The sequence below is a fragment of the Salvia splendens genome, chromosome 2 (genome assembly GCF_004379255.2).
Source record: "Salvia splendens isolate huo1 chromosome 2, SspV2, whole genome shotgun sequence".
NCBI lineage: Eukaryota > Viridiplantae > Streptophyta > Magnoliopsida > Lamiales > Lamiaceae > Salvia > Salvia splendens.
In genome coordinates this window covers 32,883,261-32,903,778 of record NC_056033.1, presented here as the reverse complement: position 1 = coordinate 32,903,778, position 20,518 = coordinate 32,883,261, and the positions used below count along the sequence as shown (strand labels likewise).

At 35.1% G+C, this 20,518-nt stretch overlaps 1 protein-coding gene across 1 annotated transcript; it reads left to right on the top strand.

Annotated features, from left to right (window-relative positions):
• The first annotated feature begins 18,147 nt into the window (after positions 1 to 18,147).
• On the top strand, positions 18,148 to 19,021 carry LOC121764726. Its single transcript, XM_042160739.1, has 3 exons — positions 18,148 to 18,301; positions 18,393 to 18,498; positions 18,670 to 19,021. Exons 1-3 carry the CDS (start codon positions 18,266 to 18,268, stop codon positions 18,819 to 18,821), a joined length of 294 nt encoding a protein of 97 aa, XP_042016673.1. The 5' UTR covers positions 18,148 to 18,265; the 3' UTR covers positions 18,822 to 19,021.
• The last annotated feature ends 1,497 nt before the right edge of the window (positions 19,022 to 20,518 follow it).

The window sequence follows — 20,518 nt, the reverse complement described above, 5'->3', positions numbered from 1 at the left end:
GACCACAAATAATGATACCACCATATCATATTAATATTACTAACTATGTTCCTGTATAGCTGTGTCATTTTTTTTTACTCGTTTTAGAAAAATCTTGCAGACCCAATTTCATTCAGTCTTTTAGTTATTTTATGTGATTATTAGAACATATTCCATTGATTTAATACTGAAAGTCTGAAATTCAATTGATTTTGATTTTTGATATACTAAATCCACTACAAAAAATCAATAGTTAAAGTGACTAGCATTTGGAAATTCAATTGATTTAATACTTTACCCTCCTCCCAATTTAACTATATATTATTATTATTGTTATGAGGATTGGGGCAAAACTGCACAATCAGTTCAGTTCGGTTACCAATATACTGTTCGGCGATTAGGGACCGATATGCTGTTCAGTGATCTGACGAACTGCAATCATGCTCGGTGATTGGTCGAGTTTGTAGTCGTGCTCAGGGATTAACCGAGCTCAATGTTCGGTGTTGAGCTCGGTGCTCAGTGCTCGGTGTTGGTGCTCGGTGTTGGCCGAACTTAAACGAGTTCGGTGTTGGTGCTCGGTGTTGGCCGAACTTAAACGAGTTCGGAGTTGACAGTTGTTATTAACTGATGCACGTCGTCGGATGCGACTAGTTAGTTAGCTTTAAATGAAAGCCGTTAGGTTTGAACTAGTTGTTAGATAAGTGTTAGTTAAATAGAGCCGAGCTGTGGAAAAAAGAATTTTTCATCCATGAGTTTTGTAATCTTCCACACAAATAAAACACAAGATTTCCATTGACTCTCCAAGAATTGTTTTTTTGCTTATTCATTTTCATATCAAGTATTCGTTCTTCTCGTTCCGGAATCGATCTCGTTGTGATAACAAGATTGAGTCGCGTATCTGATAGCATTACAAATTGGCGCCGTCTGTGGGAATCGAAGAAGGACGACGAATTCAACAATGTCTACCGCAAAGTTCGACGTTGAGAAATTCACCGGCGAAAATGATTTCGGCCTGTGGAGATTGAAGATGAGAGCTGTTCTGATGCAGCAAGGCGTCTGGGATTATGTGAAATCCAAGACGGACAAGAAAGAGATTCAAGGGATGGATGCGGTGAAATGTCAAGAACTGGAATACAAGGCGTATAGCTCGATTGTCTTGTGCCTCAGCGATAGAGTCTTGAGGGAGGTTCAGAAAGAGGATGATGCCGCGGGAGTGTGGGAGAAATTGGAGAAAATATATATGGAGAAGTCAATCTCCAATAGGTTGCATCTCAAGCAAAGATTGTTCAACTTTAGATTTTCTGACTCCAAGAATCTGGCGGATCAGCTGGAAGATTTTCGAAAGTATATAGATGATCTTGAGGGTGTGGATGATCCCATGAAAGATGAGGATAAAGCTTTGATGTTATTGAATGCTCTGCCTCAGAGTTTTGAGCAATTCAAAGACTCAATACTTCTTGGAAGGGATTCGAAAGTGACTTTGGAGGAGGTATTTTCTGCATTAAAGCTGAAGGCAATGCAGAAATGTGTCAGCAAGCCAATCGATCAAGCTGCTGAAAGCCTCAATGTGAAGGCAACTTCAAAGAAACAATTCAAATTCAAGAAACCCCCATCTGACAAGTGGAAGCCAAGATCATCTAAGGAAGGAGATCAAAAGGAATCTAGAAGCTGCTTCTGGTGTAAGAAACCAGGACACATCAAGCAAAATTGTTTTGCTTGGAAGAAAAAGCAATCTGAAAATCACAAAGGAGATGGCACAGCAGCTATCACTGAGGAAATTGAAGAGGCAAGAGCTCTCAATGTGGTGGAGGATAGCCCATTATCAAGGCTATGGATCATGGACTCAGGCTGCAGTTTCCATATGTCCTCCAATCTCGACTGGTTCCAAGATTTAAAGGAATCTGAAGGCTCGGTGTTGCTGGGAGATGACCATGTGTGTGATGTAAGGGGTGTTGGGAGCATATGTTTGAGGATGGACAATGGAATTTTCAGAACTCTCACTGAAGTGAGATACATCCCATCCATTAAAAGGAATCTTATATCCTTGGGTCTTCTTGAGAAGAATGGCTACGAATTGACTCTCTTTGGTGGAGAGATGCTTGTCAAAAAGGATGGCCAAATGATCATGAAGGCTGTCAGAAACAATGTGCTCTATTATCTGAAAGCTGAGGCAGTTGCTGGAACAGCTAACAACACACAAAAGACCATCAATTGGCATGCTAGGCTGGGCCATGTGGGGGACACTGGGCTGATGCAGCTGGTAAAGCAAGGCATTATTCAGATGGCTGATTCAGAGATACAAAGAGCCATTGGATCGTGTGAAGAATGCATTCTTGGCAAAAACAAGAAGCTGCCATATGGAGTGGGCAAACATAACTCAACGCAACCTCTCCAATATGTTCACAGTGACATATGGGGCCCTGCACCAGTAAATAGCATTGGAGGAGGCAGGTATTTCTTATCATTTGTTGATGATTTTTCAAGAAAGGTTTGGATAATGATCATGAAAGAAAAGTCAGAGACCTTCAAGAAATTTCAGGAGTGGTGTACTGCAGTTGAGCTAGAAAAGGGGAAGCCTTTGAGATGCCTAAGAACTGACAATGGGCTGGAATTTTTGTCCCATGAGTTTGATGAGTTTTGCAAGAGAAAAGGAATTAAAAGGCATAGAACGGTGCCTCACAACCCACAACAAAATGGGGTCGCCGAGAGAATAAATAGAACCATTCTTGAAAGGGTAAGATGCATGTTGATAGCATCTGGAATGTCAAAACCATTTTGGGCAGAAGCAGCCTCCACAGCTGTTGTTTTAATCAACAAATGCCCCTCTGCTGCCATTGAAAATCAGACTCCGGATAGTAGATGGTATGGATCTTATGGAGACTATTCAAAATTAAGACCATTTGGGTGTAGAGCATATGCTCACATCAAACAAGGAAAGCTGGAACCAAGGGCTCTCAGATGTGTGATGATAGGCTATCAGGTTGGAGTTAAAGGTTACAGATTATGGTGCTGTGAGGAAGGGAATAAGAAGGTTGTCATCAGTAGGGATGTTATTTTCAGGGAATCTGAAATGCCTTTCTTCATGAAGCAAGTTCAGACTGTTGAGTTTGAGGTGGAGGGTCAGAGGGAATCCTCATCTGATGCTGTAAGAAGTCCACCAGATACTGTGAGAAATTCACAAGAAACCAGTGTTGGTGGATCCTCTGAACATGAAAGTAACATCAAGACTCCACAGAGACTGGTTGCAAGAGACAGAACCAGAAGAAGGATCAAGCTCCCTTCCAGATTTCAGGATTTTGATATGATGCACTATGCACTGGCCATAGCTGAGGAGATGGACTATCATGAGCCTTCAAATTACAAGGAAGCAATAAGGAGTCCGGAGAAGGATCAGTGGCTATTAGCCATGCAGGAGGAGATTGATAGCTTGTACAAAAATCACACATGGATTTTGGTGTTGAGGCCAACTGATCAGAAAACAGTTGGTTGTAAATGGATTTTTAAGAAGAAAATTGAGGCCTTCAACAACAATCAAATCAGATTTAAAGCCAGGTTGGTGGCCAAAGGCTTTACACAAAAGGAGGGAGTAGATTATAATGAAATATTCTCCCCTGTGGTAAAGCATAGCTCCATCAGGATTCTACTTGCCATTGTTGCTCAGAGAAATTGGGAATTGCAGCAACTCGATGTCAAAACAGCCTTTCTTCATGGAGAGCTCGAAGAGAAAATTTACATGGAGCAGCCTCCTGGTTTTGTCCAACCAGGAAATGAAGGAAAGGTGTGTTTGCTGAAAAGAAGCTTGTATGGTCTAAAACAAAGTTCAAGACAGTGGTATCTCAGGTTCAATGAGTTCATGCATAAGATCGGTTTTGAGAAGTCTTTGTATGATCATTGTGTCTTCATCAAGAGAAGAGGTGGAGTTGCTGTGGCATATCTACTATTGTATGTAGATGATATGCTGATCTCTGCAGAGCATAAGGAAGAGGTGGAGTTAGTGAAAGGTGATCTGAAATCTGAATTTGATATGAAGGATCTTGGAGATGCAAAGAAGATCCTTGGAATGGAGATCATAAGGGATAGAGACAAGAAAAGGATATGGCTAACTCAGAAAGATTACATCAGGAATGTGATCAAGAAATTTCAGATGGATAAAAGCAAACCAGTGAGTGTGCCCCTGAGCCAGCAGTTTAAGCTCAGTGTAAATCAGTGCCCTAAAGATGATAGTCAGAGAAGAGAGATGGATAAAATCCCATATGCAAACATAGTGGGAAGCATCATGTACACCATGGTGTGTACAAGGCCAGACATCAGCCAAGCCATAAGTGTTGTGAGCAGATACATGGCAGATCCAGGTATGGAGCATTGGCATGCTTTAAAATGGATACTAAGGTATCTGAATGGTACTCAGGATTATGGCATACTGTTTGATGGAAGTAAGAATTTTGATGCACAGCCTCTATTGGGATATTGTGATTCTGATTTTGCTACTAACATTGACACAAGGAAGTCCCAATCCGGCTATGTTTTCTGCATGTATGGAGCTGCTGTAAGTTGGAAGTCGAGTTTGCAATCTGTGGTGGCACTCTCAACAACTGAGGCAGAATATATTTCCATGGCTGAGGCCGTAAAGGAGAGCATGTGGCTGAAAGGAATCTGCTCGGATTTTGGAGTTGATCAAGGAGCTGTGACTGTATTATGTGATTCAAATAGTGCCATATGTTTGTCAAAACATCAGACATTCCATGAGAGGAGCAAGCATGTGGATGTTAAGCTTCATTTTGTGAGGGATGAAGTTGAAATGGGCTCAGTGAAGATTGAAAAGGTAGCTACTGAGCACAATGCAGCTGATATGCTAACAAAGGTGTTGCCCGGACTTAAGTTGAAGTATTGCATGGATTTGGTGAATCTGATTCAGCTGGAGTGATTGTGGAGGATGGATGAAATCTATGGATTGTCCAGTTATGTCCCAAGGTGGAGATTTGTTATGAGGATTGGGGCAAAACTGCACAATCAGTTCAGTTCGGTTACCAATATACTGTTCGGCGATTAGGGACCGATATGCTGTTCAGTGATCTGACGAACTGCAATCATGCTCGGTGATTGGTCGAGTTTGTAGTCGTGCTCAGGGATTAACCGAGCTCAATGTTCGGTGTTGAGCTCGGTGCTCAGTGCTCGGTGTTGGTGCTCGGTGTTGGCCGAACTTAAACGAGTTCGGTGTTGGTGCTCGGTGTTGGCCGAACTTAAACGAGTTCGGAGTTGACAGTTGTTATTAACTGATGCACGTCGTCGGATGCGACTAGTTAGTTAGCTTTAAATGAAAGCCGTTAGGTTTGAACTAGTTGTTAGATAAGTGTTAGTTAAATAGAGCCGAGCTGTGGAAAAAAGAATTTTTCATCCATGAGTTTTGTAATCTTCCACACAAATAAAACACAAGATTTCCATTGACTCTCCAAGAATTGTTTTTTTTGCTTATTCATTTTCATATCAAGTATTCGTTCTTCTCGTTCCGGAATCGATCTCGTTGTGATAACAAGATTGAGTCGCGTATCTGATAGCATTACAATTATTTATACAAAATGAGTGCAGAAAAGAAGTGTTCCCAATTTAACTATATATTGTTATTATTTATACAAAATTAGTGCAAAAAAGAAGTGTGACAAACTTTTCAAGAATAGAGAAAGTAATATAATTGGAATGTTTTAAACTACTGCTCTTTGTTGGTTCATAAAAATCAATCGTCCTTTATTTTTTTGTAAGTTTCCATCTGTAATAAGTTGGATTTTATTCTCATTTAATAATATTTTTGTTATATTTTTCTCTCTTTTTCTGTTGCACTGAATTTATTTGCTATAATTTCTATTACCAAGACTATTGGTAATAGATGTTATCTAGTTTATATTCGAGAGTTTCAGCGGAATGCCAAAACGTAATATCCAGAAATTTATATTGTCTTTGATATTCGAGAAGTTTGAAGCGAATGCCAAGATTTACTATTAGTTTATTTAGATTTTTGATTAACTTATGCAGGAGGTCTTAAAAGTGGAAGAACGTGATTATTGACAATTATGGCGAAATGATAATATTAATTAAATGGCGAATAGATTAATTAAATAATTTATAGGGAGAGTGACGCACCTACTTCATTAAACAATTAAAACATTTCAACCCACTAACTTTATATAATACAGTACTCCATAGTCTATAATTGTACCCAGTTCAATTATTCCACTACATTTCGCTGAAATTAGTCGTTATCAATACTAGCTGTAATCGCACTTCATATTTAAAATTTTAAATATAACCACTGATCCTGGTAAATTTTTACACACTATGTTCGTTTCACGGCATCATACTTGTGTGTCGTTTTGTTTTTTAATTCAAATTCTTTCCTTGATATGATGTAAAGTCCAATGTGAACATAGTAATTCCACCCTATGTTCTGTTTGTTCACCATTAAATTATCATGTCTCTATTGTATGAAGTGTGAATATGATTTCTACCACTCGAAACTCAAAATACATAAGTTGAGGGTTTTGGGCATCTCATTGTCACATTCATTATTACTATGTAGAAATTAACATTTGGATCTGTTAGGTAAAGTTTGGAGACGTGGATCAGTTAATTTTTTTTTCCCAAAAAGAAATCATCTGTAACTATTTGTTTTTAACCATAAACAGAAATAGTGAGATGTGATTTATATTTATCTCGGTATATTTCATAAATGAACATGTGACTATATGTGAATGTGAGTCGTTGGTGATAACGAGTTGATACATATAGGCCAAAGTTCGGCTGCCTTTTAACGAAAGAAATAGTGTTTCAACTTTCAAGAGAATATATTCCAAAATATAATTAAAAAATAGTAAAATATCAGACAATACCAATTTGTATATGCCAGCATCAGTTCCTTCTAATTTTGGAAAGAGATAATATTTTTGTTCTTTACTTCGAGTAATTTTTGTATTCATACATACTCGAATATAAAAAAACAATCGTACTATTTCACTATATTAATCGTAAAGTTAAGAACATCCAGCAAACTTGTGATGCAGCGGGCCATGGGCATCTTGAATGCCCTACACTATAGGGCAGTGGCGGATCTAGGGGGGGCAGGAGGGGGCGGTCGCCCCCTCCGTGCGACTATTTTTCCCTTATCGGGATGTAAATTTACCATGTCCGCCCCCTCCGTTTGCCTCCGGCGTCGCCCCGAACAATAAAAAAAACAGCCATGTCCGCACTAAACCAAGCTAATACTATATATTCCGCCCCCTCCATTTCCGGATCCTGGATCCGCCACTGCTATAGGGGATTGCCCCAAATCAATGATGCAATTCTAAAATAATAAAGGTTTCTCAATTTAATTCTAATCGCTCACACCAGTTTAATATGCTACTTCGAAATATTCCTATCAAACATTCACAAAATTTGGTGCAAAGTAGTGTGAAAACTGCAAAAATTGGTGGGCCAGTGAGACAATGGTTTATAAGAATAGTTATAATGTTGGTATTCAGTCAATTTGATTTCTATAAAACTGAAAAATTATATATTTGTGAATTGAATACGCCAAACTTGCCGAACTTGCATCATGTGAACTTCTGCTCAATTAGTGCACTGTTTTTCTTTGAAGTGTTATCGCTATTTTTAATAGTTTAATTGTCTACCAGGTTTTTAATGGTTTAGTTGGTTTGGGAGGAGATGGCTAAGACTAAGATTGATATCAGCTCAATTTTAAAGTGATATATAATTATTTAATTAAGTGAAGTGTGAACTAATGATATATATTGAGATTAGCAACAAGAGAGAATATCGCTCCTAACTAGTCCTCTAAATCTAAATCCACATAGTTTCGTACTAAACATATATTTTCGTTGAGAAACATTCAAGATGCTTCACACCTCTAACTCTAGAATAGTTGAACACATAGTCCAAGAGTTGTCAACTTCCAAAGTCATACGAATGAATAGAAGCATAAATTTAATTACTATTATTCCAACTCTTAATAAGTCCATTAATTATCAATTTACCATATTTTCTTCTGACAAAGTAATTCATCGCCAATGTAAACCATCAAATCTTAAGTTAAAGACATTTAGAAAGGCTTGTAATTCTCCGTTAGGCATGTATTAATCGGTGGGGGGCGATTTTGGGGTGTTAGGGTTTGCTGAAGCACCACTACGCCAATATAAAGATAGTAATTAAAACATATTTTAAAAATGAGAAGGTGGTGAAATTTACAGAATGGGGGAAAAAGAATGCAGTACATAAGTTTGCTTGGGATTAACGTAACCGAATGAAGATTAATCCCCACATGTTTGATTGTTAATATAACAAAAGTTCGACGCATTATTAAGAGCATTCCCAGTAGGCTGGACTAACCAAAAACACTTCATGTCACGTCACTAGGACTAACCAAAAACACCTCATGCCACATCACTAGGACTAACCACAACACAATAATAGCCTAGCACTAGGACTAGCCGACACTTTAGCCAATAAAACAAATTCACAAATTTACAAATACGAAATTTAATTCGATATGAATATGGAAAAAATGAAACCATTTCATTTCATAAAAAAATAGCGTTGAAAATGAAATGAAGTGCAACGAGCCGTATATATAGAGTTGAAATAAAAAAATGAAAAATAGCGTTCGCCGGTCGCTCGTCCGTCCCGTTACCAGAATAGCGGACAAGCGACCGGCTAACGCCCGACCCCGCGGCGACTGCTCGTCCGTCGCCCGTTAGCCGACTCCAATAGTGGATGAACGCGACGGACGAGCCGCTAGAGAGCCGATACAAATTACTTAATAAGATGAATAAACACATTTCAACATTGAAAAATCGTTCGTCCGCTATTGTGGATGCTCTAAATCCCGCGTGTTAGTTAATTAACCTAATTAGAAGGTATTACACTGTTTTTCAATGTTGAAATTGTTGGAATTTATTTATCATAATATATTCAAGAATACATAATTGAATATGAATAAAGCAAGATCTTTGAACATCATGTATTTCACGTATTAACCATACACATAATAGATCGGAAACTTACCTTTATGATCCACAGCGGAAGCGATTGGGGAAGACGGAGAGAACTTCCTCGGACTTTGGTGTAGTGGCGCAACTCCAAGGATTTGTTTCTCTCTCTTTCCCTCGTTTATGTGTTCTCTGTAATGTGTGCGATTTGATGGGATCCCACACTTTGTATTTATAGGCAGAGAGAGGACAAACCCTAATTCTCAAAAACATTAAGGCCCTTTCCATCAAAGTGGCTATTTAATTAGGACGTTTCTTTTTGACCAAGTAATACCAAAATCAAATTACATAATTCCATAATCAACTAATAATTGATCATAATTTGATTTCGTTAGTAATAGCATATACATTAATATATGCACACGCTTCTTTCCTAAATAGTCAATGGAATGAAATATTCATTCCCATAAAACTATATAATATACTTTTGCCATTAAGGCAATCAACGACATATATATTATATAATTAATGATTAATTAGAAAACGTCCCACTTAAGTCAATATATTCAATTGATAATTCTTAATTAGGGAAAAATGTGTCTTATACCAAGTTAATATATTATATATAAAATCCAATTCTATTTAGGATTCTATCACATGTCACATATGTGAGACATAAAACTTACATTCTCCCACTTGGCGAACATGTGGGACACAAAGTTTTCGATTCTCCCACTTGTCACACTTGACAGAGCCACAGTAAAATAGACATAATAAACATAAGGCGCGCATAATATTGGACTTTACAAAAATACTTTCATCATTGGTAAACATAAGTATTATATTAGAGAGACTACTAATGCGGGTCATGGCGGGCGTATATCATTCAATCGATATAGTTCCTTCCATGTACCACATCACCAATATCCACTCTAATATAATCTATAAGTGACACCGCGTCCGTAATTGTCTTATTTCAAGACCTCCTGCATTAATACTAAAAATTATATGCATGAAATAATAAGTTTAAGCAGGAAAAGTAGGAACATCATTTATTGAATTCAAAATATCCATAACTTAAGTGTCTGAACCAACATGGAAACATACAGATTAGACGTTTCCATACCCAAGACTCATTCTGTTAACTTATTCCATAAATGTCTTAGGCGGTAACGCCTTAGTCAATGGATCAGCAACCATAAGCTATGTGCTTATGTATTATATAGATATTATTTGTTCCCAAACTTCATCTTTCACGACAAGAAACTTTAATTCCATGTGTTTAGCTCCTTTGAATACTTGTCATTCTTACAGAAAGATACGATTGCACTATTATCACAATACAATTTCAAGGACATTGATATTGAGGAGACAATACCAAGGCCTGAAATAAAATTTTGCAATCATTAATGCTTCAAAGCAAGCCATAAATTCAGCTTTAATGGTGAATGTTGAATTAGAACTTTGCTTTACACTTTTCCATGATATAGCTCCTCCAGCCATAAGAAGAATGTAATCAAAAGTTGATTTTCTAAAGTCAACACATCAATCATAATCTGAATTGGAATATCCAATCACTTCTAATTGATCAGATTTCCTAAATGTGAGCATACAATCTTTTGTCCCCTTTAAGTATCTCAATTCATCTTTGCAGCTCTCCAGTGTTCAATGTCATGGTTACTTTGGTAACGACCTAACATTTCGAGTGCAAAGCTAATGTCTGGTATACAGACTTGAGCATACATCAAACTTCCCACAATAGATGCATAAGGAATATTTTCCATCTCTTTACGTTCCAATTCAGCTTTTGGACATTGATCCAAACTGAATTTGTCGCCTTTATGAATTGGAACAACACTTGGAGAACATGCACTCATCCCATATCTCTCTAAAATTTGATCTATGTAGCTTTTCTGAGACAATCCTAACATTCCACGTGAGCGATCACGTGATATTTCTAAACCAATGACGTAGGATGTCTCACACATATCTTTTATGTTGGAATTTTTAGAGAGATAATTTTAGTGGCATGTAGTAATCCAATGTCACTACTAGCAAGCAATATATCATCAACATACAGAACTAAAAATATGAACTTGCTCCCACTAACCTTGAGGTATATGCACCGATCAACGGTGTTTTCTTTAAAACCAAAAGCAGTAATAGTGTCATGGAATTTAAAATACCATTGTCTAGAAGCTTGTTTCAGTCCATAAATTGATGTCTTAAGTTTGCAGACTAAATTTTCATTCCATTTCTTAATGAAGTCTTCAAGTCGTTTCATGTAGACTTCTTCCAAATCATCATTTAGAAAAGCAGTTTTCACATCCATTTAATGTAGTTCCAAGTCAAAATGGGCTACAAGTGTCAAAATGATTCTAAGTGAGTCCTTCTTTGATACAGGAGAGAAGGTCTCTTTATAATCAACACCATCTTTCTGAGTGTAACCTTTGGCAACAAGTCTGGCTTTAAATCGTTCGATTAAACCGTTCATGTCGAATTTGGTCTTGAAGACCCATTTACACCCAATGCACTTGTGTCCATCAGGCAATGCGACAAGGTCCCGGACTTCATTAAAATCCATAGATTTCAACTCTTCTATCATGGCATCAACCCATTTATTAGAATTATGACTTTTAATGGCTAGTGAATATGAAACTGGATCGTTGCGTATTCCTATATCACATTCAGATTCTTGGAGATAAACCAAATAGTCATCAGAAATGGCCGATCTTCGTTCTCGTTGAGAACGCCTTAGTGGCACTTCTGGAGGTGGCTCTACCACACCTGTTTCAATGACTTCGGCATCATCATTAAGTGGTTGGTCATTCAAGTGTTCAGTATTGTTAGGTTGTTCAACAATATTTGGCACACTTGATTCTTGATGAATTAAGGGAAGAGAGAATTCTACCCTTATTTCACTAATGACCGCATTACGAGTGTTAGTACTCCCACTGATCTCACCTTCTCAAAGAATCTTGCATTTCCAGTTTCAACAATTCTCATGCTATGATCAGGACAATAAAACCTATACCCTTTGGATTTTTCTGGGTAACCAATAAAGTAACCACTAACTGTTCTAAAATCCAATTTCTTTTCTTACGGGGAGTATACTCTAGCTTCAGCTGGACACCCCAAACATGAAGGTGCTGTAAACTGGGTTTCCTACCTGTCCAAAGTTCAAAGGGAGTCTTTGGCACAACCTTACTAGGAACCCGGTTTAATATATACACTGCAGTTCTTAGAGCATACATCCACAACGATACGGGTAAGGTAGAATTGCTTAACATACTTCTAACCATTTCCATGAGGGTTCGGTTACGTCTTTCAGCAACACCATTCTGCTGAGGCGTACCAAGCATTATGTATTGAGCACAAATGCCATGCTTTTCTAAGTATTTGGCAAACGGTCCTGGTAATTGACCCATTTCAGTGGTACGACCTTAAAATTCACCACCTCTATCAGATCGAACAATTTTCACCTTTCTATTTAATTGCCTTTCAACCTCAGTCACAAAATGTTCAAGTGTTTCTGCTGCCTGAGATTTTCATGCAATAAATAAATATATCCATAACGCGAATAATCGTCAATAAAGGTGATAAAATACTTTTCTCCACCAAAAGTTGGGACATCAAAAGGTCCACAAATATCTGTATCTATGATTTCAAGGAGCTCAGTGCTTCTTGTGGCATTTTTCTTATTGTGTTTGGTTTGTTTACCTTTAATACAATCCACACAAACGGTAAAGCTTGTAAAGTTTAAATTCGAATGAATATTATACTTTATAAGCCTCTTAATTCTTTCACTGGAAATATGATCCAGTTCCTTTATGCCATAATAATGATAAATTTGAATGAATATTATCCTTTAGACGCTCCTTTAGTTGCAATGTGAGCTTGAGATGCACTCATTCCATGCTTCTTCAGCTTTTGCTCATCCTGGACCAACATGTTTATCAATTCATAAAAGTCCACTTATCATTTATAGTGATAATGAATTGGAAATGGTCCATATTGAGGAGGTAAGAAGGTTAGGAAGAATTGGACAAGGAAACCCCCGTCCACCGATAATCCTAACTTTCCTAGCTTGGAAGCGTTATTCATGTACATCACATGCTCGTCCATGGTCCGAGAACCATCATATTGCATGCTCATGAGATCCTTCATAAGTTTTCCTGCAAGAGACTTATATGCAGTTTTGAAGCGATATTCAACATTCTGCAAAATATTCTTTTGCAATGTCAGTAGTTGAGAGATTTAATCTGTAACGAACATTCTTATGAACTGTAAACTTAGTCCTGTTAGATTTTACTCAAGCATTATGAGCAATCAGCCAAACTACTTTGATCATAAGATAATTGGCTTATCATTCAACAGTGTTAGGTCCAAGTCCATTACTCCAAGAGTGAACTTAAGTTTCTCTTTCCATTCAAAGAAGTTAGTTCCATTAAGTTGGGGAACGTTTGAGGTAAACATACTAGTAGAAAAAAAAATATGTTTTTACATTATAGGAGCAATTAAGAGATGAATGCTCACATATAAAAGCTTTTAATAACACGAACATTAATTTGAAAACCCATATCATGAGGCAATTATGAAAACTCCTTTGGGTAGTCTTCATACAATAATAAAAAATCATGCTTTTAATATCCATATCCCAGTTCAATAATTGAGTAATAATAAATTGGCGTTACCTTTGGGTAATCGACACCAATTTAAATTATTAACTCCATTAGTGTTCATTATGTCGCAAAAGACTATTTCCTTTGGGAATCTAGACTTTTTATGACAAACAAACTATGTAGATACCGAATAGCCACAACAAGCATGATGATTAATTGCATAAATAAATTTTCATATTAATTTGACTATAAACTCTTCTTATTTTACCTCACTTTGGAGATGGCAAAATAAACATAATATAATCAATGTATAGTGAGTAATTGCTTACGCAGATTTTCAATTAATTTGATTATAAACTTTTATTATTTTACCTCACTTTGGTGATTGCAAAATAAACATGATATAATCAACAAACATAGTGATTAATTGCTTAAACAGTTTTTCATATGCATTTGATTATAGACTCTCCTTATTTTGCCTCACTTTGATGATTGCAAAATAAACATAATATAATCAAAGTACATATTAAAACAAGAATTGAATTATGTAATCATTCATTCTACCGATACATATATTCAAACTTAATTTATATACAGTATACACAATTAATATACCCAAATCAATTCCATATACATAAAATGAATCAATTTGGAAACAAATATTTCAAAACATGGAAACCATTAATTCTCGGGATTGAGCATACAGATATGAATTGTCAAAAAATATCAACTAAAAATATCCATAATCGAAACTATGCAAACAAGATTCGGTTTATGAAAATCTAACATACTCAAAATCAATATAATTCACAATTAAATTATGCGGACCAAATTAAACATCCCACTGTATTGATAGTCATGCAGAAAACAATTTTCATAGAGAGAGGCAATCCGTACATAATTGTCCAATTGGTCATGTGGATTCTTTAAATCCACAATTACGTGATACGCTAATTGAATTCAATAGATTTGAATTCACAATATGCTGACCATATTTGAAAACAACCGATTCAAATAATTTATCAAAATTAAATTCAAAAAATATGGTTTACAACAATACGAAAATACATGAGTTCTCAACCATGCTTTGATACCACATGTTGGAATTTATTTATCATAATATATTCAAGAATACATAATTGAATATGAATAAAGCAAGATCTTTGAACATCATGTATTTCACGTATTAACCATACACATAATAGATCGGAAACTTACCTTTATGATCCACAGCGGAAGCGATTGGGGAAGACGGAGAGAACTTCCTCGGACTTTGGTGTAGTGGCGCAACTCCAAGGATTTGTTTCTCTCTCTTTCCCTCGTTTATGTGTTCTCTGTAATGTGTGCGATTTGATGGGATCCCACACTTTGTATTTATAGGCAGAGAGAGGACAAACCCTAATTCTCAAAAACATTAAGGCCCTTTCCATCAAAGTGGCTATTTAATTAGGACGTTTCTTTTTGACCAAGTAATACCAAAATCAAATTACATAATTCCATAATCAACTAATAATTGATCATAATTTGATTTCGTTAGTAATAGCATATACATTAATATATGCACACGCTTCTTTCCTAAATAGTCAATGGAATGAAATATTCATTCCCATAAAACTATATAATATACTTTTGCCATTAAGGCAATCAACGACATATATATTATATAATTAATGATTAATTAGAAAACGTCCCACTTAAGTCAATATATTCAATTGATAATTCTTAATTAGGGAAAAATGTGTCTTATACCAAGTTAATATATTATATATAAAATCCAATTCTATTTAGGATTCTATCACATGTCACATATGTGAGACATAAAACTTACAGAAATGCTTTTATTCATCTTATTAATTAATTTGTATCGGCCCTTTCTATCTCCTTCACCTTCTACCTCTTCTCTCTTCCTCCCTTACTATCCCTCACGGCCGTTGTCTCAGGCCACTGTCAACTTCTTCCTTCTCTCCTTGATGTGTGTGTGCGCGCGCGCATGTGTCTCTTTGACGTGGGTGGGCGGCGGTATTGGTGTTCCAAATAGAGACAATTATGTGTTAGAAATTCGGGTACAAATTAACTTGTTGAATGTAATAACAGTTTAAAAGGCTGAACTGAACACCACCTAAATATTATATGTGCCCGACTTATATGAGATTAATATTCGATTTTAGAAATGTTTCAAATTTTCGATAGATCTCTTTAAAATTCAAATACTACTCATTAAAAAGTAAATACAAAATAACCTTTTTTATCTATGTATTGACAAATAAAACAAACAAATATCTCGTATCATTGTAAAGTGAGACAAAATCATTATATAAATTTCATGGACTACTCTACTTATCTACTTATCACCTATTGATTTTAAGATAAAACTTTATTGACTTCTATCATGGTGTCAGAACATGTCACCGAATTTGAAAAATAAAAGACACAAAGTATCTTAAAACATGTAAAAAGATAACTAAAATTAGTATATAAATCTCAAATCTCATGTGCTGCTATATTTTTTGGATTTAAAATGACCCTTTATACTTCTGTCACAAAATTCAAAATAGTAATAACAATTTTAAGTTTGATCATATCTCTCTCAAGAAAATGTGTGTACACAATCAAGCTAAATGTTGTAATGCATGCTAAAAATATTCTTTTGACTTAATTTTACTTTTATTCAATTTAATAACTGAAACATCCATTTTTATGGGAGTATATTTTGGCGAGGAAACAAATTACGTCATGAGTCCCCCCACCCCCCACAGGTGATCGTATGTTATTAATTAACTAATCATATCACGACGACGAGTCGACAATCAACCAAGCATAAAATACAAAGATCTCCATTCATAAGAAAACAATATAGTACTACATATATTACGAATAAGAAAAAAAAGGAGGAAATATATTTTCAATAATACTCGTACTCCTTCCGTCCCCAAAAAATATGCATTTTGGATTCAACATATTTTAATTCAAAATTAATAAAGTAAAAGAGAGGTAAAAAAAAGTAATTAGATTATTGTTAGTGGAGAATTGGTTCTACCATATTAAAGAGAAGACTGAACTACGCAAATAGTCCCCGAACTATGTGTTTTGCACGCAAATGACACCTAAACTTTGAAAATATCATGGGTAGTCCCTGAACTAATGTGTAATCACATTTTTGATACTTTTTCACTATTCATCACAATTTTGCACCAAAAATACCCCCAATGCATGAAGGGCATTTTTGGACTTTCATATCTAGGTATTAGATTTGATATTTTCCTTATCATCCTCTCTAGTACTAAATATGATATTTTCTTATAGTTTGAGTATCTAAAATGATATTATTCCCTTTCACTTTTTCAGTCACTTTTATGTCATATCTTCTTTCTCTCTCTTTCTCTAAAAATTTTAGGAAGTAACAAACTAAAATAAAAAATAATATGAAATTCTTAAATAGATTAATTATAAAAATCAAAATTATAAATTTAATTTTAAAAATAATTTGTCGCAAAATTTAATTTTGATTGTGATTTGATTATTTTTTTAATATTAAAAATTAATTTTATTTAATTAAAACTAAATTCTTAATTATTAACTAATTATAATATTTAATATTAAAAAATTTATTGAATCAGAATCAAATTAAATTTTGCTAAAATTTATTTTGATAATTAAATTTATAATTTTAAATATTATTCTATATTTAAGAACTTCATAGTGTATTTTTTTTATTTTAATTTTTACTTCCTAAAATTTTTAGAGAAAGAGAGAGAAAGTATGACATAAAGTGAATGAAAAAGTTAAATGAATAATATCATTTTAGATACTCAAACTATAAGAAAATATCATATTTAGTATTCAGGGAAAGATAAAGAAAATATCAAATCTAGTACCTAGATATGAAAGTCCAAAAATGCCCTTTATGCCTTGAGGGGCATTTTAGGTGCAAAATTATGATGAATAGTGAAAAAGTATAAAAAATGTGATTACACCTTAGTTCATGGACTATCCACGATATTTTTAAAGTTTAGGTACCATTTGCGTGCAAAAAATACATAGTTCAGAGACCATTTGCATAGTTCACTCTAAAGAGAAAAAAATTTCAAAAATTTAAAATATATAATATTCTTGTAGGATAAATTAAAAAGAAAATAATTCACTATCTATATCACTATCGACGTGAGATAGTATTTATTATCACTATCCATAATTCCATATCATTCCCAGTAAAATAAAAATCACATATAGTACTAGAAGTACTGCAGTATTGTGAGTTGGAAGTTCCAAGGAAGAGTGGGTTAATACGCCACGGCATTAGCAAGTACGTACTGAGGCAAAACAATTGGTTGACCGTGGGGCCCACACCCGTATCCTAGGTGGCCCGCTAGTCTCCGGTGGGACCCAGTTACTCCACGTGAAGTGGGGATTACAACAAGGATGGTCGGTTTGCTTAGTAGAATCCGCCCTAATCCCGTCGCAGCCAATCAGCACGCAGCTCCCACGTGGGAGTAGCGGCCCACAAGTTCCTCACATCACCGGATCACTACCGGTGGTTGGATTTACTCTTTTTAATCTGTGTTTTATAAGTATTGCCATCTTTCTAAACCCTACCTTTCTAATCTCATTCTTGCATCTTTGGTCAAACAACCTGCACTTGTTGCTTTCGCCTTCTTAATTCTCTCTCTCACACATTTTCTGTTGAGAATCATGGGATCTGAATCCTCTGCGCAATACATCCACAAGGTATCATTCACTTTCCCCCTCACACACACACACACACACACTCAGAGTAGAAAAAGAGGAGTATCTAGTTTTATGCATAAAATATTGGCAGGTACAACACCTAATTGAAGAGTGCATCGTATTCAAGATGAGCAAAGAGGAATGCATGGATGCTCTCTCCAAATATGCAAATATAAAGCCTGTTATTACCTCTACCGGTAATCATTCAATACCACATATATGTGTGCATATGAGATGTACTACTTATTACTATTAGAATTCCATTCCATCATTCCATGCATATATGCATAATAAACATCACAATATGTCAATATCAATATATGAATGAATTAAATTGGATTAACATGGTTGTGATGAGATAATATTAGTGTGGAAGGAGCTGGAGAAAGAGAACAATGAGTTCTTCGAAGCGTACGCGAAGCGAAGAGAGGAAAGAGGCGCATCACAAACGGAGACAAGTGAAAGCATCCACAATATACTTTTGGATTCCTCCAAGAAAGATGACAACAATGGTGAATAGATCCATTCATACTATATTCGGAGCTTGCATTTCTTGCAATAATATATAAAATATACTACTACTACTACTACTACTACTTAATTAGTAGTATATAAGTTTATAAATCTAATTTCATAAGTCTCATGAATATAAGTTGTACGATCTATTGTACCATCCAAAATACTATTTCAACTTTGAAGGGGCAGAATCATAAGTTTCAATCGTCACACTCAACAATCAACATAGATTTACAAGCAAAGAATATCGTGTAATGACCCGCTCCTCACACTTTATTTGCACTGTTTGTAAGCTTATGATGTTTGGAAATGAAGGTCGGCCCATGGGTCGGGCTGCCATTGGGTGCTTTCAGTTGATAGAGATTTGATGATGACTTATGTAGTATATGATGGGAAAGATTGCGAAATATAACTATAAGAATTAAGAGGGTATTTTTGAAATTGCATTTGCAAAGTGTTTGGCCAAATAAACTATAGTAACAACTTCTGGGCTGTAATAATAAGCTTCCCAAACATAAATTTTTGGATCCTAACCTATTTTCTATACTCTTATAAGCAAAAATCTTTTTACAAAAATAACTCTACTAATGTTTATTATTTTTAATGTATAGTAATAATTTCATTTCATTTTTTCAAACTTCAAATTTTGATTTGGTGACCTTTTTCGGAGAAAATTATATTGGTATTATCTGCTCATATAGCTAAGTAGCGATGGAATCAGCATTGTATGATGGAAAGGAATGGAACAAGAGAATGAATTGATGATATTCCTATTCTCGTTTCATTCATTTGACTGATACATACTCCATTTGTCCGTCATTATGAGTCTCGTTTTTTGGCGGCACGAGTTTTAAGAAAAGTGAGTGGAATATGAATCTCACTTGCATATATTAGTTTTAAATGAAATGTGAGTATAATGAGTTAGTGAAATGTGAGACCCTATTATAGTAAAAATGAACCGTGACTCTTATTCCCGGACGGACTAAAATAGAAAAATGAGACTTCTATTCACGGACAGAGATAGTATTATTTTAGGAATGACCATTCTGTTTTCTAGTCATTCCTTCCATATATCCAAAGAATGACCATTTCATTACTTTCTCATTTTCTATGATTTTAAATTTTAACGAAATTATAGTACAAAGTAGTATTAGTATTTTAAAATTTCATAACTAAAGTAAAATTTTGGAATTTCAAATTATTAAAAAAAATATTCCAAACATTGCACATACACAACACACATTACACACAAAATATACATGTACACTTCCACACACACCTACACTTCCACACAAAATATATACCTATCATTAGGTTATGTTGCATATTTAGCTTGTCATTTTGATTCTTATTATAGTCATCGGGTAGACATAATAATATTTGTTCCAGTATTGATAAATCTTTATATTTTTCTATAATGACAAACAAAGACCACTAGTGAAACACATATTGTCAGTTCAAATGTAACATATCGGATTGAACGTGCATGCTACTGTTCTAAAGGCTTCCCAGCATACAAGGTACATAGTAGTATATATTAGTTATTTGTTTTAAGATTTAAGCATTGATTTAGATATCCTAACTGAGGACCCCCCGGGCCACTAGTCTTCTCATGATTCATTTTTCAGAATAGTAGTAGTGTTTTATACAAACTTTGAAATTAAAATATACACTCCATCCATAAAATATCAACAAACAACA